Source organism: Procambarus clarkii, chromosome 10 (genome assembly GCF_040958095.1).
Source record: "Procambarus clarkii isolate CNS0578487 chromosome 10, FALCON_Pclarkii_2.0, whole genome shotgun sequence".
Taxonomy (NCBI): domain Eukaryota; kingdom Metazoa; phylum Arthropoda; class Malacostraca; order Decapoda; family Cambaridae; genus Procambarus; species Procambarus clarkii.
In genome coordinates this window covers 14,993,992-15,016,428 of record NC_091159.1, presented here as the reverse complement: position 1 = coordinate 15,016,428, position 22,437 = coordinate 14,993,992, and the positions used below count along the sequence as shown (strand labels likewise).

The 22,437-nt window shown below is 43.5% G+C and overlaps 1 protein-coding gene across 2 annotated transcripts in view; it reads left to right on the top strand.

Moving 5' to 3' along the window:
* The first annotated feature begins 1,634 nt into the window (after window positions 1-1,634).
* Window positions 1,635-22,437, top strand: part of LOC123746898 (DE-cadherin) — a 289,369-nt gene continuing 268,566 nt past the window's right edge. For both annotated transcript variants that reach the window (XM_069321647.1, XM_045728781.2), the window contains exon 1: window positions 1,635-2,150. In XM_069321647.1, coding sequence (XP_069177748.1) covers window positions 2,051-2,150 — 100 coding nt within the window. In that variant the 5' untranslated portion in view covers window positions 1,635-2,050. The remainder of the gene's footprint in view (window positions 2,151-22,437) is intronic.

Genomic DNA, 22,437 nt, shown 5'->3' with positions numbered 1-22,437 from the left:
CCACCACAATCGACTTGTTCACCACACTCACAGTCCACCACAATCGACTTGTTCACCACACTCACAGTCCACCACAATCGACTTGTTCACCACACTCACAGTCCACCACAATCGACTTGTTCACCACACTCAGTCCACCACAATCGACTTGTTCACCACACTCACAGTCCACCACAATCGACTTGTTCACCACACTCACAGTCCACCACAATCGACTTGTTCACCACACTCACAGTCCACCACAATCGACTTGTTCACCACACTCAGTCCACCACAATCGACTTGTTCACCACACTCACAGTCCACCACAATCGACTTGTTCACCACTCACAGTCCACCACAATCGACTTGTTCACCACACTCACAGTCCACCACAATCGACTTGTTCACCACACTCACAGTCCACCACAATCGACTTGTTCACCACACTCACAGTCCACCACAATCGACTTGTTCACCACACTCACAGTCCACCACAATCGACTTGTTCACCACACTCACAGTCCACCACAATCGACTTGTTCACCACACTCAGTCCACCACAATCGACTTGTTCACCACACTCACAGTCCACCACAATCGACTTGTTCACCACACTCACAGTCCACCACAATCGACTTGTTCACCACACTCACAGTCCACCACAATCGACTTGTTCACCACACTCAGTCCACCACAATCGACTTGTTCACCACACTCACAGTCCACCACAATCGACTTGTTCACCACTCACAGTCCACCACAATCGACTTGTTCACCACTCACAGTCCACCACAATCGACTTGTTCACCACACTCACAGTCCACCACAATCGACTTGTTCACCACACTCAGTCCACCACAATCGACTTGTTCACCACACTCACAGTCCACCACAATCGACTTGATAATGGTCCAGGACGGACCGAATCGCCCGTTGCCTCTTCATCTTATAGTGTGAGGTTTGGTCATCATGAAACCGTACTGTTATGTGGGGAGGAAGACTGACCTTCTTGGCTGCAATCGTATAGTTGAATGCACACAACCTCCAGTTGAGGACATCATACTTACTAGGAGACACACTCCTCAGTACAGTGTTGCCGGGATAACCACAGCTGCCTTGATACAGTGGGTGGCCCCTAACAGGCAGTCACCTCAGACAAAGTAGGTGGTGCGTGTATCGGAAACTCATTCCTTCAGGTGAAATATTTAAGTCCACTTGTGACGAGCGACGGTACCTTTTGGCTTCATATCGAAGTGTCTCTGGTAGTTTGAATATTTGATCACGACGCCTCCTTTGACTCACAGAAATCGAGTCCGATACGACCGCTCGATAGTCATCTCGATTTCGAAATGCGTTATGGAATCCAAGACGATTTTTTTATCATGCGCTTTGAGGCATATTAGTACCTGGGTGTTTTGAACCTTGACTTTCACCCAGTACTCCTCTTTTTCTACAATATTTAGTTTATCAACAGTGCGTGAGCTCATCCCTGGAAAAGGTCTTTCCACAACAACTTGAGCAACAAGACTATAAACATGAATTAATTGAATGGTGGTTTTACGAGCTCCATGCATCAAAGAAAAACGGTGCGGATAAATTGGGTAACTTGCAACTGCTGCCGGCTACTCTACTCCGTTCAAAGTTGGATGTCAGTCGCTCGCCGGCCACGATGCGATAAACATCTCGGGGCGGTGCGGAGCGCGGGAGGCCCGGGGTCCTGTGAGCGCAGTATGGAGTATCCAGGATGACACGTTTTATAAGCTTTTATTAACATGAAAACTTCCAAGAAACAACAATGCCAAATGCGATGCATATACTTGAAAACGCATGTTACTGCAAGGTAGTTCCACGCGGTATCATGAATTTAGATTAATTATAAAATGTGATTGGCAACTCAGATGATAACTAGCAGTTATCTTCGAAATCCTTATCAGGGACAGATAACCGTGGGGGTGCATGTACAAGTTCAGTATGTACCAAGTGCTTGGAAGGAGCCCACCAAGCCTCCTATGTTAACGGGACACGTTTAGGCAGTGTTGAAGTGTGTGTTTTTAGTGTTTTTTTGACGATGTTTGAAATTGTTTGTGAAGCGAGGAAGCAGGCAGGACCTGCCACCAGGCCCGCCACTCTCATCTTCCTGGCAGGACTCTTAACTCTCCTCGCTCAAGGTAAGTTCCTGGATGCTGGTCTCAAGGGGGGGGGGGGGGGGGGTGGCATGTTTAATATTTATAAGTAACAGTATGCGAGTATATGGATGTTGTCAGCATCGACTTGTTCCATATTAATACAAATTGTTTTGGAATATCGTATTGCTCCGTAAGTTACGAAATAGTCCGTAACTTGTACCTGGATTGGACCTGGATGGGGCTTTGGGAGTTCGTCTACTGCCAGAGACCGGGCCGGGGCCAGGCTTGACTTGTTCCTGTAATGGTTGTTACTTCCATGGTGAGCAGGTTGGCAGGAGCCTTGTACTGATGTGGTAAATTAAGTGATCAGTACCTTAAGATGGAATTTGTGCAGAATGTGATTTTTGCACATTAGGCTGTCCATAATATGACCTTTTGGTAAAATTATATTTAATGTACAAGAGTAGCGCAAATAATAATTTAACCTAGGCCTAATATCACACAGTAAATAAATGTAAGTATGGGTATACTTATAAAGAGTGCCGGGAAGACGGGACACCACGAGCATAGCTCTCATTTTGTAAACTAATTAGATAATTGCACACACACACACACAGTTGAGAGGCGGGACCAAAGAGCCGAAGCTCAAACCACTCAAGTACAATTAGATGATTACACACACTGTCTTGACAGGATGAGTTTAAACTACTGTTAACAGTAGAGGAACTACACAATACTTGTACGCATCGCTCTGTGTAATTCATTTGGCGTATTTTCGTGCCTGCAAACTTGTTTGTTTTAGGTAGTTAAATTTAGACATTTCCAATGTACATCTTTGTAACTTGGAGACTTTTACTGACGTGATGCCAAGTATAGGTACACCAGGTGCAGTGTACCTAGTTTCTCGGTGTATACACAGAATGTATTTCATTGTTCGGGACTGAAGTGTAATTGGTGGTTGGTCAGCAAGCACTGTGATTAGGTCACGTCGAACGCGGGCTGAGCTCTATAATGTGTAATTGAGTTCATCATCGTTTTGCTGAAATTCAACTATCTATTTAACTTACAAGTTTCTACAATTGTTAAGCATTCTCTAACTTTCACAAGTAATGAACCCCCGTAGGTTCTTAGTTTTAGAGTAATGTCCAGTGTATGTGAGATTTGTTTTTCTGTCTGGTAATAGTGTTTTCTTCACATTTAATTCACAAGTTTCTTCAAATGCTAACACTAATTTTCACAGGTAGGGAATCTTATGTTATCATAGGCTTGTAAACCCCCCATAGGTTCTTAGATTTTGCACGATTGTCTTGTTTATGTGTGGCCATCCTCACAGAAAGGGAGGTCAACCTTATACCTAGGTGGCTAGGTATAGTCAATTCTAGCTTATTATTCTTAGGAATAGTGACATGCGGATAATTATAGTATTATATAACCAAATATTGTTATATTATGCCTGCTCTGGGGTCCAAGGGGCGTGGAACGAACCCCAGGGGTAATATGATGCTTGAATTTAAAATCTGTGTAAATTCTTTGTAAGTTATTAAATAAAACTGAGCCGTTTGTATGTAATTAGGAATTACGGTTATCGATACTTAAGTATATTTATATAAGTTTATGATGGAACATAATCATTATCATCATATCGGCGAATGTTTTTTATATTTGCATATTTTTGCAGTTATAAATGTTCAGTTGTATCTGTATTATTAGTATAACATAATTGTTTTATTTATATAATTGATGAGTACTGTTTCTGCTTAGCCGAAGACTGTATCAACTACAGGAGTACGTTTAAACCTAGGCAAGCCATAAGCCATAGAGCTTTGCGATAATCCAAGTTAGCCTCGCGAGCCAATAAAGATCAGGTATAGGCCTACTCTACCCTCTCTTGCTGCCATCCCTCATCATAACGACCACTATTCTTCCGACAATAACTTCCATAGCACCACCATTTTCACACACCACTTTCTTAACTTCCTCCTACATCCATAGCCTAACATCTCTCGACTCTGTTTCCGCCATTCTTCATCCTCCCCCAATACACTGTCCCATTTTCCTGCCATATCTTCACTCGGAACCTCTTCCCTCATCTGACATCTTTGACTCATCTCCAACCATTCTCAATTCCACATCATCAATTTTCGACCAAATACTACCGCTATATCTTCACATGTTTCTTCCATTCTATCCCACATTACATCCATTAACTTTCTTCTCTTTCCACGCTAGTTCCTTACACCCTCTTCCCTCCACAGTGTTGCTACCTCCCACAGCCCGCATCCCTACAACCACCTCTCTACACCAAAGTGCAGACAGAGGACTAAGTTATAATGACATGTTAACGGAACTCAGTTTCACAACCATTGGTAAGGGATGGAGCAGAGGGGGCATAATTACTACATACAAGATACTGGGGGCAATAGACAAGCTGGGTAAGGGCAGCTTCTTTAAAAAGAGAGAATAACGGATAAGAAAACACAAGATGGAAATGTAAGGAAATATTCGCATTCTATATGGGAGGTCAACCAATGAGAGAGGTCCTGGACCCCACCTCCATCCCTTCTTCCCCTCCCACCCCCATCCCAGATGTCTATTCCACTCACTATACTTTGAATGCAACAATCCTTTGTGTCTTTTTCAGACATGGATAAATGTATGTTTTTGTTGTTGTATGTAGAGGGAAGAAGCCTATACTATATATTCACAAACTACTGCGGATTTATATTCTTGAACGGCATATTGTATTTCAGCTGACGAATGTTGTATGCATTTGTTATTATTATTTTCTACCACAGTCGTGGCCACACATTTACAATGCTAACCAGTGTATATACAGTTTCTTCTGTCTTCCATGGACAGGGTGAGAGATCTGTTAAACATATAGTTCAGGGATTTATGGAACAATCAACCACAGAAGGTAATTGTAGTGCTTTTAAAATACTAATCTAGTTATATGCAGTGTGTGAGGGTCTGACTGTGTAACATTATTAGTCTTTAATATTACTGTTTACGGAGTGTGATGTCTTCATAACTAGTGTGTATTATAACTGTTGATATTACTGCTTGTTAAAGCTAAACAAATATGTTGTCTTCTATGTACTAGGTCAAATCAAGAAATTTTGAGGAGAATAATTTCGAACTCTTCAATATGTCGACGTTTTGTAGCGTCAGCGCAGATAAATTTTGGTTTTCATTCCAGTCCTTAAATATAGATATACCAATATACTAGATTCAAGCAGTCCACTAGAATACCATTAACAGTGTCCATTATCGCTGCTGTAAGGATTATAAATAATTAAATACCACTTAAACAGTTGCTGGATGCTGTCCTCTCTAATAATACATCGTATTTTAACGTAAAAATCATCAAAATATGATGAATTATAAATTATAGCGGCTCGCTAAATTGACTAGCTGTCACGTTTTCTATTTGTGAGGCCTCGATTAGGTCAAGTTCGGTCAATTTAGTAGAGCATTTTTGTGACGTTGTGACAACTGGAGAGGATAGGATGCTTAATCAGCGCGTTAATAGGTTCTGGTATGCATCCCGTCCTCACACTAGGATGGTTAAAGCAGTGGCCGTTCTCCCCAGACGCATTCATCAATTTTAACATACTGTGTATTTAAAATTGGTATGTTCTCATATATAAATTAATATTATACTATAAAATGTTATGTATAGTTAGGTGTAGGTTAGGTTAGGTGTTTCGATTATTTGAATTTGAAGTACATGAGTGCAACCCGTCCTCGACTCAAGTCCATTACATCCAGCGGTCGACCCCACAGACGCATTCATAAATTTTAAATTAACATGCTGTTCATTCAAAACGGGAAATTTCTCAAATATAAATTAATATTATAATATAATAGCATATTGTGCATATATAGGCATAGGTTAGGTTAGGTTAGGTGTTTAGGTTCTGTTGGCGAGTATTTGTATTTGTAGTACGTGGGTGAAGCATTTACAGCGTTGTGGTTTGAACAAAATTCGTCAGTGAAGCACTAGTTCCGGAAGTTTTCGAACGAATTCAGTTGTGAGTCGTGTGTAAACCGTTTTTCATTCATAAACCTATGTCTATACATGTACAATTTGCTATTATAATATTAATTTGAGAAAATTCCCGTTTTGAATGAACAGCATGTTAAAATTTATAAATGCGTCTGTGGGGTCGACCACTGGATGTAATGGACTTGAGTCGAGGACAGGTTGTTTATAGAATTGTGGGACGTTCGGACGGCATAGAGTTATAGAAGTGTTCGGACGTCATCAGTTGTGAGTCGTGTAAACCGTTTTCTCTCAAACAGAGCGTTTGGAGGCTGGATAAACGAGCATTTAGCTTTATGAGGACGGGCTGTGATATACTAGTGTCCATATTCATTTTCTGAAGCAAATGCGCCATCAAGTAATTATATCAAATTCCTTACATTGTTTTAAAAATAAACGCACTAATTCCTGCTTATAATTATTCTTAGACTAGATTATGAATAAATAATGAATTCAAATTTACAAAATTAGAAAAGGTCAGTGGACTTCCACCCACGTCCAGTTCTTAACATCGGAAACAATGGGCTCCTCTGCTCTTCAAATACATTCCCCGAATTATTGTTAATTATCCTAAATATTCAAGCGGTAAAAATGAGGCTGTTTCTCTGTAATTAACTTAATGTCAAAGATTTCTTCACCAAACTACCTACAAATAGCTTCAGTTAAAATTCTCTCATTACCAGCACTTTGGAGATAATTAAACCAGTAGTCAAGGTTTCAGGCGTATCGACTGACAGAATTATCAAGGCCGCAGTCTCACTTTATTTTTAGTCTAATGTCTAATTTTAATTCCTGAGAGAATTGTGAATTAAAAGAAATTTCCATGCATAAACACACACATACACTTTTGTGTGTACATAGGCTACCCTAATCTGTTCAAATTAATATATTATTCATTTCAAAATCCTAATGCACGCACAAATACTTTCTTCCATTTTATTATGGAATTGCATGACGTTGTGTGAAGATCGTCACAAAATATTGCTTGTCGGAGTAAAGATTTTGTTGATGTTTATCGCTAGATTTGAGGCCAAGCAACAGACAGAACCAAGCACCGTGTAATTGCATGCAACAGAGATAGGCGTAGGCCTACGTTCTTTCATGATACATGCTAAAAATTAATATATACTCCAGGAATTAATACAGAACCTATGTAGGGGTTAGTGAATGTAGTGCCTAAATAGGGTTAATGAATGAATATAGGGACTGTAAAGGTTTGTGAATGAATATATGGTTTATATAGGGTTTATGAATTAAAATAGGGTATTTATGTAGGGTTAGGGAATGATGTAGGGATAGTGAATGAATATAGGGCTTATGTAAAAATAGTGAACGAATATAGGGCTTATATGTAGTGAATGAATATAGGGCCTACGTAGGGTTAGGGAATGAATATAGGGTTTATATATTATGTATATATATATTATGTATATTATAGTTAGTGAATGAATATTGTAATTCATTATAGTAATGTAATCAGAGTATGGATTACAAAAATCTTAACAAGGAATTGGAACGATTAATCTTGTAATCACCATAAATATATTGCGTAAAGCGCGATTATCAAAACAATTGTAATGATAATTCATTTATATTCTCACTGTCATTACCAGAATCTATAAATGGCACTGCATGACTGGAATTTGAATTTTTATTGGCCATATGTTTCCCCAGGGGATCATTTGGTGTTATCCCAACCATAGTTTGGTATTTCCACGGCTCTTCAGTATGACTGCAATAGCCATTTAAGCGAATAATTGTCATATTTTTGGTGCTGGGCTTAAAGCCAATCAACTTTTGAAGGGTTATTCAGGTTATATATCCACCACACAACCTGTCGTTTAAAGAACGTCGCTTTTCGCTCGTATGCGTTACCTAAGGTCAAAAATTGTCGTACTAAAAGATGAAAGCGGTTGGGGAAAGTGACGTACTGACCCGTTTTCTGTTTAGGGTCTTCTGGTAGGTTAGGAGAGAACACTTTACATTGACCGTTTTCTTGACGTTGGAAAACCTTAAGAATACGGACTGTACTAAAAGTGCTTAGTGACCAACCAACAAGAATAGTTTAGTCCTGAATATTGTCCAGGACTAAGTAAGCTCTCAGTGTGTATACACCGAGAATCAGGGTATATATATACCTCTTAGTGTATATATTCCTTGGTTATACTTTTTCTTATATCTGGCTAGGTGTAAGTAGTGAAGACTGATCAGTGTAAGGTATTCAGTATTATCAAATTTTTCCGTGCAGGATCAAGTATAACATTTGGGGTTTATATTATATAATTATATATACTATATATAGTTTATATAATTATGTAAATCTTGTAAATTGATTAAAATATGATCTTTATATTGTATATTATTTAATAAAAAATATCCATGTTAATCTGTCTACTGCATAGTCATCTGTCTCATGCTCGTTTAAAGTTTTAAATCTGATTTTTAAATCTGATATTGTTGTAGAGCAGGTAGGCTTAGGTTGTTGTAGAACTATGTTGATGTAGAATTGGTAGGCTTAGGCTATTATACAGCAGGTTGACCTAGGTTGTGGGGTATGTAGGCCTAGGTTGATGTAGAACAGAAGCCTAGTGCTGGAAAGCTTAAGAAATGTTTAGTAGGCTCGAAACTTATAGATGCTTAGGCCTACACTGCTGGTTACTATACGATAAGTTCATAATTCTTTAATAATAAACGGTTTATCTTCAGCCATTGCTTATTAACAAATTCTGAACACCATAGGCTTGGGGAGTAGAACTCCCAGAATCCCATCCAAGTGCAATCCAGGCACATTTGTTCCAACATATCATTTGGACAAGACTCTTTTAGGAAAGTTGAGATGAGGTAGACTATTTACGGAGGATTAGAAAGACGTTGCATATTGCAAATCATTATAAAAGCTTCTGTGTTGCAACCTTTAATATTAAACCATTAATCCCACCCCTTGAGAAGTTTTCCCGGCGAGTTTATGCACATAAAAGTGATCATCTTATTTTTGGAAGCCTATATTGCGACTGCCATAACTCGTAGCCTAATTTCCCGCCATGTTCTTGAAATTATTTAGGGTTATTTCACATTTTGCGATAATGGCCGCTGTGTGGGTTATCAATTTGCATTTGTGAGAAAGAGTTGTGGGTCGGTGTCAGGTCAAGGGGTTGTGTTGTGTAGAGGAGAATAGTCATGTTTTGCTGATGTGGTACATTTTATATGTGTAAGCGCATGCGTAGGTAAGTGTTTGGACACACACACACACACTTAGTTGAGTACACACACACACACACTTAGGTGAGTACACACACACACATACCACTTATCCACACACATACCACACACCCTGTATACTACTTATGTAAGACCAATTCTGGAGTATGCAGCTCCAGCCTGGAGTCCATACCTAGTTAAACACAAGACGAAGTTAGAGAAGATTCAGCGGTATGCCACCAGGCTCGTCCCGGAACTGAGAGGATTGAGCAACGAGGAAAGGCTAAAGGAGCTGAACCTCACATCCCTGGAAAACAGTAGAGTAAGGGGAGACATAATAACCACCTACAAAATTCTCAGGGGAATTGACATGGTGGACAAAGACAAACTCTTCAGCACGGGTGGGACACGAACAAGGGGACACAGGTGGAAACTTAGTACCCAGATGAGCCACAGAGACGTTAGAAAGAATTTTTTCAGTGTCAGAGTAGTTAATAAATGGAATGCACTAGGAAGTGATGTGGTGGAGGCTGACTCCATACACAGTTTCAAATGTAGATATGATAGAGCCCAGTAGGCTCAGGAATCTGTACACCAGTTGATTGACAGTTGAGAGGCGGGGCCAAAGAGCCAAAGCTCAACCCCCGCAAGCACAATTAGGTGAGTACACACACACCCCTAACCCCCTCCCCACAAATACATACCCACACGAACCTCCCCCCCCCCCCCCCCTGCCACCTAAACCAGCCGCCATCCACACAAACCTGTCCCCCTCCCACACAAATAATATGACCTTTTAATCACATTATAAAGTCACACAAATATTACAAAATCACATCATAAGACTTGTGACCAAAAGTCACAAGTCTCTTCACTTAAAGAGTCTTGTGAAGCTGTATCATACTTAACGAAGCTGTTAGATACTGTGGTGAAATTACAACGAAAATACAATGAAGTTATCTCTGAGGAAGGACACACAAAGCCTACTATAGGTCGGGTGAATGTGTGTGTGTGTGTAACTTCTGGGGTTCCTGTGGCTAGCTATCTGGTTATCTAGATAACGGGAGAGATAACACCACCTCCGACCCACCACCTACCAAGCTGTTCAGAGTATCTGTAGCAAGAAACTATACCAGTGAATTCTATTCCCATTCTCTCACCCACTTGTTTATGATACGTCTGATGCATGGTTAATGGTTTTAATAATAGATGCCTTTTGAACCGTAGTCCTCTATGGAGGCCTATGATATTAATGATCGTAGCATATATATATATATAGGCCTATGGTATTAAATACTATGGCAAGATGTATGTAAACTTTTATTGACTATATATCTGAGTGTACTGATGTCTTGCTGCCATCTGTCGCACAAGGGAGGGACTTTAACATTTCTGCTTTATTTCTTTATTCGCTGTACCACACTACCACACCTCTAGGGGTCTGGTAGCTGAGTGGACAGCGCACGGGAATCGTAATCCTGTGGCCCGGGATCGATTCACGGCGCCGGCAGAGACAAATGGTCAGAGTTTCTTTCACCCTGATGTCCCTGTTATTTGGCAGTAAAATAGGTACTTGGTAGTTAGTCAACTGTTACGGGCTGCTTCCTGTGTGTGTGTGGCCGGGGGGTTGGGGGGTTGGAATTAGTAGTTAGTAACAGTTGATTGATTGACAGTTGAGAGGCGGGTCGAAAGAGCATTGCTTAACCCCCAGTAAACACAACTAGGTGAATACACACAGTGCAACAACTCAGTACCACACTACCACATCAATACCACTACAACGTCTCAGTACCACACTACCACACCTCAGTACCACACCACACTACCACACCACACTACCACACCACACTACCACCTGCGTCACCGCCCAACACACACACACTAAGAAACTCGTGGTCCACATTCCCTCCCAGTGGAAGACCTTATTTTCATTGTCAATTGTTTCTTGCATCAGATAATGCAACAGGAAGCGGCAGTTATCCCCATCCAGAGTGCGGGAGACAGGCACTGATGCAACGGCTCTTTCCTCACCTATCTCTGCTGGCAGGGTGTCGGCCCTCAGCTCCTGGGCTAAGCTTCACCGGTCGAACCCATTGTTTATTGCTGTCACTCATTCGTTCAGTTTAAAGAAATCATTTGTTGTTGTTTTAGGAATAACATTTGTTATATTGCGAGAACGTTTAGGCGTATATACTTAAACAATTCGTGTCTTGCGTACATCTTGAGTTATCTTGAAATTATTTCGGGGCTTAGCGTTCCAGCGGCCCGGTCCTCGACCAGGCTACTTTTTGTTACACATCCCTAGGAATCAGTCCTTAGAAGTTGTCTAACTTCCAGGTACTTATTTACTGCTAGGTGAACATGGGGCATCAGGGGTGAAAGAAACTGCCCATTTTGTTTCCGCCTCCACCGGGGATCGAACCCAGAACCTCATGACTACGAATCCGAAACGCTGTCCACTCAGCTGTCAGGCCTCCCAGGCTGGAGGTACAGCATAGTGGTGCGAGGAAAATCTATATTTTTTATGAACCACTTCCAATCTGTCAGTGTCCCTGAGTGTTTTGTAAGGTTCTTATTGTGTCTCCTTTCTCCCTCTCTTTCTCTAGCGACGTCAGGTCTAGTGTTTTCAGTCTTCACACCCTAATCCCTCGCAATTTTGGAATGAACCAAGTTGCAAACCTCTGAACCTTTTCTAGTTATCCTATTTTTTTTCTTTTTAGAAGTGAGTTCCAGGATGGGACGGCGTACTCTAAGCCTGATCTCACGTGGGCGGTGGTCACAATGTCTCCTTATTTAGGTTCTTGAATGATGTTCTGACGTTCACTGGTGTAAAGTATGCTGCTGACGTTATCCTATTTATGTGTGCCTCTGGAGTTTGGTTTGATGTCATATTCACTCCCAGACGTTACAGGGAGCTAGTTTCCCTTAACCTTGTTCCCTTCTGATCAAGCACCTGTTCCCATTTCCATCACCTTACACTTGCTTGTATTGAACTCTATTAGCTATTCCTCGGACCAAGTCTTCAGCTTAAGTCATCTTGGAGTATCTTATAATCTTCATCTGTTTGGAATCTGTTCGTTAGCTTTGCATCGTCCGCAAAAGTCGACAAAGGATCTCCCTCCTGTGGTTAGGTCATTAACATTAATTAGAAATAGTATGGGTCCCAACACTGATCCTTGAGGGACTCCGCTTGTTGCTCTCCTCCAGTCCGATATCTTGATCGTCATTGTGACTTTCTGTTTCCTATGTGTTAGGTACTCTCTTACCCCTGAGAGGACCTTGTATTGGAGGCACTTTCTGCCTCTCATGTTTATGTAGTAGTCTCTTGTGTGGGCCGGTGACAAAGGCTTTTTGGTAGTCCAGAACTATACAATCTGCTCATCCTTTTATGTCATGTCTTCTTTGTTACTCTGACATAGAACTCCAGTAAGTTCGTTAAGCATAATTTATCTTCCCTGAGGACATTTTTATGTTTACATATCCGTGTGTGTGTGACCTAGTTGTGCTTGCGGGGGCTGAGCTTCGGCTCTTTGGTCCCGCCTCTCAACCGTCAATCAACAGGTGTACAGGTCCCTGAAGTTGAAGCTGTGTGTGTTTGAAAGAGTCCCCTCAGCCATTGTGTACCTTGTGTCAACTGTAGCCAATACAAGACACCGTTCTCTGGTCGACTGCTGATAACCTCCTTCCGCCCTCCTTTTACAAGCAGTTATACAGCGCTTTCTTTTATCTTTTTAGAGAGGTCTTGCTTGCTTAGTAATGGGAAAGTATCTGACGCGTGTGTGTGTGTCATTTTAGGCTTTGTGGTTTGTTAGTCAGGCAGAAATGCTTAGGCCTATAGCAAAATTTAGCTTCTAAAGGTGTGATTTCACATCTTTAGGACTACGACCAGCACTAGTAAAGGGATATGAAGATGAACATTTCACCCACTAATGGGGTGACTTAGGCCTATAATAATCTCTCTCACACACTCATTTCCTGCCTCCAACATCACCACCACCACCACCGGCGTCAACACAACGGGGTTCATGTTTTTGGGAGGAGAGGCGTTATACGGATGGGAGGGGGAGGTGGTGAGGGGCTGTGGGATGGGGGGAGTGGGAGAGGAAGTAGACAGGCGGATGTTGGGTCATGGAGAGAGGTGAGGAGGGGGGGAGGGAGCAGTGGTAGTAGAGCACTGAGCTGCTGGGAGCACGCAGACTGTTGCTGTTGGGCGGGTGTGTTAAGAGAGAGCGAGAGTGGGAGAGGGAGGGAGTGCGAGAGGTGCGGTTGACATTCACTTGTTGCTGGGGGGGAGGGGGGGAGCCATACACAGGTGTTAGTGCAGGTGTCCACGCTAATACCAGCTGACACGCACACACACACACACACACACACACACACACACACACACACACACACACACACACACACACACACACACACACACACACACACTCACTCACTCACTAAACCCCCCCCCCCAGTGTTCTATTACAAGTTATACTTTTATGTTTCACAAAGTCTGGCATATCCAATTCTAAACCGAATTAAACATAGTCTACCAAAGCAAAATGAATGATACGTTCTTATACAGAAAGCTCCTTAAGTTGGTGTTGGCGGCCGCTATCTTAAGTTATCGCTGAAGACTCGAAGCCTCAGCAGCTGGTGTTTAATGTAAACTAAAGGGTTTACCACTGCGCCTGTCAGCCTCTTTACAACTATTGTTTGGCAAGTCTCAGAATTATGGTCAGTGCGAGGTCTCCAGGGCTTTGTAAAATATCGTTTACCTGCAAATTTATATTTCTGAGCTGTTAACATTGTAAATCTAAGTTGTTATCACTGTAAACCTGAGCTGTTATCACTGTAAACCTGAGCTGTTATCACTGTAATCCTGAGCTGTTTTCATTGTAAGCCTGAGCTGTTGTCTCTGTAAATCTGAGCTGTTGTCACTGTAAATCTGAGCTGTTGTCACTGTAAATCTGAGCTGTTGTCACTGTAAATCTGAGCTGTTGTCACTGTAAATCTGAGCTGTTATCGCTGTAAAAGAGAGGAAAAACTACTCGATACAGCGCCAGCATGTTAGGGTGTAGTGGGGCCACACTTGGCGCCACACTGACGCCAGGTGTGGCGCCAGGTGTAGTGAGGCCACACCTGGCGCCTGAGGGTGGCGTAATAGGGCGGGCAATTCACCAGCTGGGCGGAAGTGGGTGTGTGCTGGTGTTTAGGTGTGGGTGGAGGTGTATGGGCGTGGGTGGAGGTGTATGGGCGTGGGTGGAGGTGTATGGGCGTGGGTGGAGGTGTATGGGCGTTGGTGGAGGTGTATGGGCGTGGGTGGAGGTGTATGGGCGTGGGTGTAGGTGTATGGGCGTGGGTGTAGGTGTATGGGCGTGGGTGGAGGTGTATGGGCGTGGGTGTAGGTGTATGGACGTGGGGGGAGGTGTATGGGCGTGGGTGTAGGTGTATGGGTGTGGGTGGAGGTGTATGGGTGTGGGTGGAGGTGTATGGGCGTGGGTGTAGGTGTATGGGTGTGGGTGTAGGTGTATGGGGGGGGATAGGATGTACAGGCGTGGCCGATAGTGTATAGGCGTTCTCGCAGGTGTATAGGTATGTGTTTACTATTTGGGCCTGCAGGGACGAGCTGATAGCTCCTGGGCCCCACCTTTCTAGCCGTTGGCTGTCTAACGTACTGACTCCCGACCTGTTTTTCCTCTTAACATATCTAATACATATGTTTCTAACACACACACACACACACACACACACACACACACACACACACACACACACACACACACACACACACACACACACACAAACAATAAGAAATTCCAGGAGGTCTTCACATTAGAGCAAGGAGAAGTTCCAGATATAAGAGAAGAAATAGTTAAACTGGCACCGCTGGAGGAATTTGGGATTACCAGTAGGGATGTAAGGAAGCTTTTGCTAGAGTTGAATGTGACAGAGGCTATAGGCCCGGATGGAATATCGCCATGGATACTAAAGGAAGGAGCAGAGGCACTGTGCCTGCCACTCTCCATGGTGTATAACAAATCACTGGTAAAAAATTAACTGGCAAAAATTTTGAAAACGGCAAACGTAGTCCCGAAATACAAGAAGGGGGGGATAGACAGGAGGCACTGAACTACAGGCCAGTGTCCCTAACCTGCATACCATGCAAGTTGATGGAGAAGATTGTGTAAAAAAACTAGTGGAACATCTGGAGTGAAGGAACTTTGTTACACAGCATCAACATGGGTTCAGGGATGGCAAGTCCTGCCTCACAGGATTAATTGAATTCTACGACCAGGCAACAAGAATCATATAAGAAAGAGAGGGGTGGGCAGACTGCATATTTTTGGATTGTCAGAAAGCTTTTGACACAGTACCACACAAGAGACTAGTGCAAAAGCTGGAGATGCAGGCTGGAGTGAAAGGGAAGTAACAGGAGACAGCGAGTCACGGTGAGGGGTAAGGCCTCAGATTAGCGAGGCGTCACCAGTGGAGTCCCGCAGGGTTCAGTCCATGGACCTATACTGTTTCTGATATATGTAAATGATCTCTCAGAGGGTCTAGAATCGTTCCTCTCAATTTTTGCTGATGATGCAAAAATTACGAGTAGGATTAAGACGGAGGAAGATAGTATGAGGCTACAAGATGACCTAGACAAACTGAATTAATGGTCCAACAAATGACTACTAAAGTTCAACCCAAGTAAATGTAAGGTAATGAAACTAGACAGTGGAAACAGGAGGCCAGACACAGGATACAGAATGGGTGCTGAAGTCCTAAATGAAACGGACAGAAAGAAAGATCTAGGAGTTGATATCACGTCAAACCTGTCTCCTGAAGCCCACATAAAGCGAATATTTGCGGCGTGTGCGAGGCTGACTAACATCAGAACAGCCTTCAGGAACCTGTGTAAGGAATCATTCACAACCTTGTATACCACATATGTAAGTATGTAAGATCAATCCTAGAGTATGCGGCCCCAGCATGGAGCTCGTACCTTGTCAAGCATAAGACGAAGCTGGAAAAAATTCAGAGGTATGCCACTAGCCTAGTCCCAGAACTAAGAGGCACGAGTTATGAGGAAAGGCTGTGTGAAATACACCTCACGACACTGGAAGAGAGAAGAGTAATGGGGAAACATGATCACTACATACAAAATTCTCAGAGGAATTGACAAGGGTAGATAAAGATAAACTGTTTAACACGGGTGGTACGCGAACAAGGGGACACAGGTGGAGACTGAGTACCCAAATGAGCCACAGGGACGTTAGAAAGAACTTTTTCAGGGTCAGAGTAGTTAACTGATGGAATGCATTAGGAAGTGATGTGGTGGAGGCTGACTCCATACACAGTTTCAAATGTAGATATGATTGAGGCCAGTAGGCTCAGGAATCTGTACATCAGTTGATTGACGGTTGAGGAGCGGGACCAAAGAGCCAGAGCTCAACCCCCGCAAGTACAACTAGGTGAGTACAACTATGTGAGTACACACACATACATAGTTAATTTAGTATTAACGGGGTCTCGCGGCTGAGTAGATAGCGCTTTGGGGTCCTAGTCCTAATGGCCTGGTTTTGATTCCCGGTGGAGGCGGAAACAAATAGGCAGTTTCTTTCACCCTGATTTCCCTGTTCACCTAGCAGTACATAAGTACCTGGGAGTTAGACGGCTGCTACGGGCTGCTTCGTGGGATGTGTGGGTGTGTTATGAGATAAATATATGAAGTACAATAGAGGAAAAATAGATTGCTTGGTGAACAGATTCATCAGATGAAAGAATCTCTGCCCGTTTGTTTCTGCCTCAGTCGGTAATCGAAACTAGGCCCGTAGGACTATTACAGCCTCCTTCCCCCCCCCCCCCCACCAACTCCGCCCACCCCTCCAGCACTGTCCGCTCGGCCGCCAGGACCTGGGTGGGGGTGTCTGGGGGGTGCGGGGGAGTAGTGGGGGTAACTAGTGGGGAGGAAGAGGGGAAAAAGTGGCTCTAGGAAACTTTGGAGTTTGGGGAGCTCGATGGGAGTGTGTGTGTGTGTGTGTGTGTGTGTGTGTGGGTGTGTGGGTGTGTGTGGGTTTGTGTGTGTGTGAGTGTGAATTAATTACGTGTTTACACCTGCAGGTCCTGGCATCAGCTCTTAAATCCCATCTTTGCAGTGTGTGTCCTCTGTATGCAGGCCTGCGGGTCTCTTGTCAAATGTGTATGAATGCGTGTGTGTGTGTGTGCGTATGCATGAGTTTGTGTGCACACACCCGAGTGTGTGTGTGTGTGTGCGTCTCTGTACGTGTACGTTTTCCTGAGTGTGCGTGCTTACACCCTAGTGTGTGGAGAGGGTATGTGTTAAGCTGGTGTGTGTGTGTGTGTGTGTGTGTGTGTGTGTGTGTGTGTGTGTGTGTGTGTGTGTGTGTGTGTGTGTTTGTGTGTTTGTGTGTGTGTGTGTGTGTGTGTGTGTGTGTGTGTGTGTGTATGTGTGTGTGTGTGTGTGTGTGTACTCACCTATTTGTTCTAGCGGGGGTTGAGCTTTGGCTCTTTGGTCCCGCCTCTCAACTGTCAATCAACTGGTATACAGGTTCCTGAGCCTACTGGGCTCTATCATATCTACATTTGAAACTGTGTATGGAGTCAGCCTCCACCACATCACTGCCTAATGCATTCCCCTGTTAACTATTCTGACACTGAAAAAGTTCTTTCTAACGTCCCTGTGGCTCATCTGGGTACTCAGTTTCCACCTGTGTTCCCTTGTTCGTGTTCCACCGGTGCTGAAGAGTTTGTTTTTGTTTACCCTGTCAATTCCCCCCAGAGAATTTTGTAGGTGGTTATCATGTCTCCCCTTACTCTTCTGTTTTCCAGGGACGTGAGGTTCAGCTTCTTCAACCGTTCCTCGTAGTTCATGCCTCTCAGTTCCGCGTGTGTGTGTGTGTGTGTGCTGGGGGAGACATGAGTGTGTTTGCTGTGTATGTCGGAGCATACAAGAGGGCAATATGTGTCATAGGTGTCGCCTGCCCGGGATAACTTCGGTGGCATAGGTGATGTCTGACGTTGGTAGTGTGTGTGCGTGCGTGTGTGTGTGTGTGCGTGCGAGTGTGTGTGTGCGTGTGTGTGTGTGTATGGGTTATTCATGATTTGCGGGAGCTGATTTACAAGCAGGAAACACGTCGTACAACAATGACGACCGTACCTGCCAGACGCACGACCCACCTTCATAGACTCATCTGGTATCTCCCCTGTGTCCAAGCTCTTCCTCCACACTATACTGAGTGCCTGTGCTTCTGGCACTTTGCATTTCTTTATAAATATTGAATTCCGTGAGTCTGGACCCGGGGCTGAGTGCATGGGCATATTGTCAATTTCTCTTTCAAAATCTGCCACGCTCGTGTTGATATTAGTTATATTTACAGGTGTTTGAGTATGATTTATAAAGAAATTGTCCGAATCTTCCACTTTCATGCTGAGTATCGGAGTGCTAAACATGTCCTCATACTGTTTTTTTTTTTTTAGGATTTCACTAATTTCTTTGTCATCCTCAGTGTATGAACCTTCACTAATAAGAATAGGTCCAATACTGGCAGTGGTTTTCACTTTTGATTTAGCATATGTGAAGAAATATTTTGTTTTCTTCTTTATTTCTTGAATTGATTTCTGTTCCAGTTGTCTTTCTTCAGTCTGATAGGAATGCTTCAGTCTCTGTTCGATTTCTTCAATCTCCCTGTTTAAATTATTTCTTCTTTGTATGGAGAGTCGTGTCTGCTTAAGCATTTCCGTTAATTTCTTCCTCCTTTTGTAGTGTCGTCTGCGTTCTCTTTCGACATTGGACCTCTTTCTGGCTTTCCTCAAAGGAACATGTTTCAGACAGACTTCATATGCTTCAGAAGTCAGTTTTTCTATTCCTTGTGAAGGATTTATATTTCTTAGAACATTTTCCCATTGAATGTTTGTAAGTTCCCTGTTTATTTTCTCCCAGTCTATCCTCTTATTATTAAAATTGAATTTGGGTGGGGATGTGTGGGTGTGTTATGAGATAAATATATGAAGTACAATAGAGGAAAAATAGATTGCTTGATGAACAGGTGCATCAGGTGAAAGAATCTCTGCTCGTTTGTTTCTGCCTCAGTCGGTAATCGAAACTAGGCCCGTAGGACTATTACACTCTCCCCCCCCCCCAACTCCGCCCACCCCTCCAGCGCTGTCCGCTCGGCCGCCAGGACCTGGGTGGGGGTGTCTGGGGGGTGCGGGGGAGTAGTGGGGGTAACTAGTGGGGAGGAAGAGGGGAAAAAGTGGCTCTAGGAAACTTTGGAGTTTGGGGAGCTCGATGGGAGTGTGTGTGTGTGTGTGTGTGTGTGTGTGTGTGTGTGTGTGTGTGTGTGTGTGTGTGTGTGTGTGGGGGTGTGTGTGTGTGTGTGTGTGTGTGTGGGTGTGTTGGTGTGTGGTTGTGTGGCGTGTACTCACCTATTTGTGCTTACAGGATCGAGCATTGGCTTTTGGATCCCGCCTTTCCAGCTATCGGTTTTTTACAGCAATGACTCCTGTCCCATTTCCCTATCATACCTAATTTTAAAAGTATGAATAGAGTTTGCTTCCATAACCTGTTCCCCAAGTGCATTCCATTTTCCCACTACTCTCACGCAACAAGAAAATTTCCTAACATCTCTGTGACTCATCGAGTTTCCAGTTTCCACCCATGTCCCCTCGTTCTGTTATTATTACGTGTGAACATTTCATATATTTCCACTTTGTCAATTCCCCTGAGTATTTTATATGTTCCTATCATATCTCCTCTCTCCCTCATCCTCTCTCATATCTTATCTGTGTGTGTGGGTGTGGGTGTGTGTGTGTGGTGTGTGTGTGGTGTGTGTGTGGTGTGTGTGTGTGGTGTGTGAGTGTGTGGGTGTGGGTGGGTGTGTGAGTGTGTGGGTGGGTGTGGGTGTGTGTGAGTGTGTGGGTGGGTGTAGTGTGTGTGAGTGGGTGTGGGTATGTGTGCGTGTGTGTGTGTGTGAGTGTGTGGGTGTGGGTGGGTGTGAGTGTGAATAAATTACGTGTTTACACCTGCAGGGTCTGGCATCAGCTCTTAAATCCCATGTTTGCAGCGGTTGTGTGTCCTCTGTACGCAGGCCTGCGGGTCTCTTGTCAAATGTGTATGAATGCGTGTGTGTGTGCGCGTATGCATGAGTTTGTGTGTGTGTGCGTCTCTGTACGTGTACGTTTTCCTGAGTGTGCGTGCTTACACCCTAGTGTGTGGAGAGGGTATGTATTGAGCTGGTGTTTGTGTGTGTGTGTGTGTGTGTGTGTGTACTCACCTATTTGTGCTTGCGGGGGTTGAGCTTCGTCTCTTTGGTCCCGCCTCTCTGTCAATCAACTGGTGTACAGATTCCTGAGCCTACTGGGCTCTATCATATCTACACTTGAAACTGTGTATGGAGTCAGCCTCCACCACATTGCTTCCTAATGCATTCCATTTGTCAACCACTCTGACACTAAAAAAGTTCTTTCTAATATCTCTGTGGCTCTTTTGGGCACTCAGTTTCCCACACACACACACACACACGTGTGTGTGTGTGTGTGCGCGCGCGCGTGTGCGTGTGTGGGTTATTCATGATTTGCGGGAGCTGGTTTACAAGCAGGAAACACGTCGTACAGCAATGACGACCGTACCTGCCAGACGCACGACCCACCTTCGTAGACTCAAACCTCAGACCAATATTAACCAACTATTATTTATAATGGAATATAGACTAAAAGCACAAATGTTTAAATTTTCAAACACAAACAAAAATATTACAAATCAACTAACTTTTCCAAACAAAACAAGTACAATTTTACACGTTTTTTGTTTAATTTGAAGTGTAAAATGCCCAAAAGTTGCAATATTATGACCCAGAACACAATTTGTATGCTTTTGTGAGGATGAAAATAGGCATAATGGGGATAATTAATGGTTAGAGACTAATGGTGAGGTGTCTGGTTACATGGTTGACATCCTGGTGTACTCACCTAGTTGTGCTTGCGGGGGTTGAGCTCTGGCTCTCTGGTCCCGCCTCTCAACTGTGTGTGTGTGTTGGGTTGTGTATTAATCAACACAAGAGCAGTTGTTTCTCTTCTGCCGGGAACTACAAGCTGGTACCATTACTATACTGTCTGGTACCATCACTATACTGCCTGGTACCATCACTATTATGCCTGGTACCATCACTATACTGCCTGGTACCATCACTATTATGCCTGGTACCATCACTATACTGCCTAGTACCATCACTATACTGCCTGGTACCATCACTATACTGTCTGGTACCATCACTATACTGCCTGGTACCATCACTATACTGTCTGGTACCATCACTATACTGCCTGGTACCATCACTATACTGTCTGGTACCATCACTATACTGCCTGGTACCATCACTATACTGCCTGGTACCATCACTATACTGCCTGGTACCATCACTATACTGTCTGGTACCATCACTATACTGCCTGGTACCATCACTATACTGTCTGGTACCATCACTATACTGCCTGGTACCATCACTATTATGCCTGGTACCATCACTATACTGCCTGGTACCATCACTATACTGCCTGGTACCATCACTATACTGCCTGGTACCATCACTATACTGCCTGGTACCATTACTATACTGCCTGGTACCATCACTATACTGTCTGGTACCATTACTATACTGCCTGGTACCATTTCTATACTGTCTGGTACCATCACTATACTGCCTGGTACCATCACTATACTGCCTGGTACCATTTCTATACTGTCTGGTACCATCACTATACTGCCTGGTACCATCACTATACTGCCTGGTACCATTACTATACTGCCTGGTACCATCACTATACTGCCTGGTACCATTACTATACTGCCTGGTACCATTTCTATACTGTCTGGTACCATCACTATACTGCCTGGTACCATCACTATACTGCCTGGTACCATTACTATACTGCCTGGTACCATCACTATACTGCCTGGTACCATCACTATACTGCCTGGTACCATCACTATACTGCCTGGTACCATCACTATACTGCCTGGTACCATCACTATACTGCCTGGTACCATCACTATACTGCCTGGTACCATCACTATACTGCCTGGTA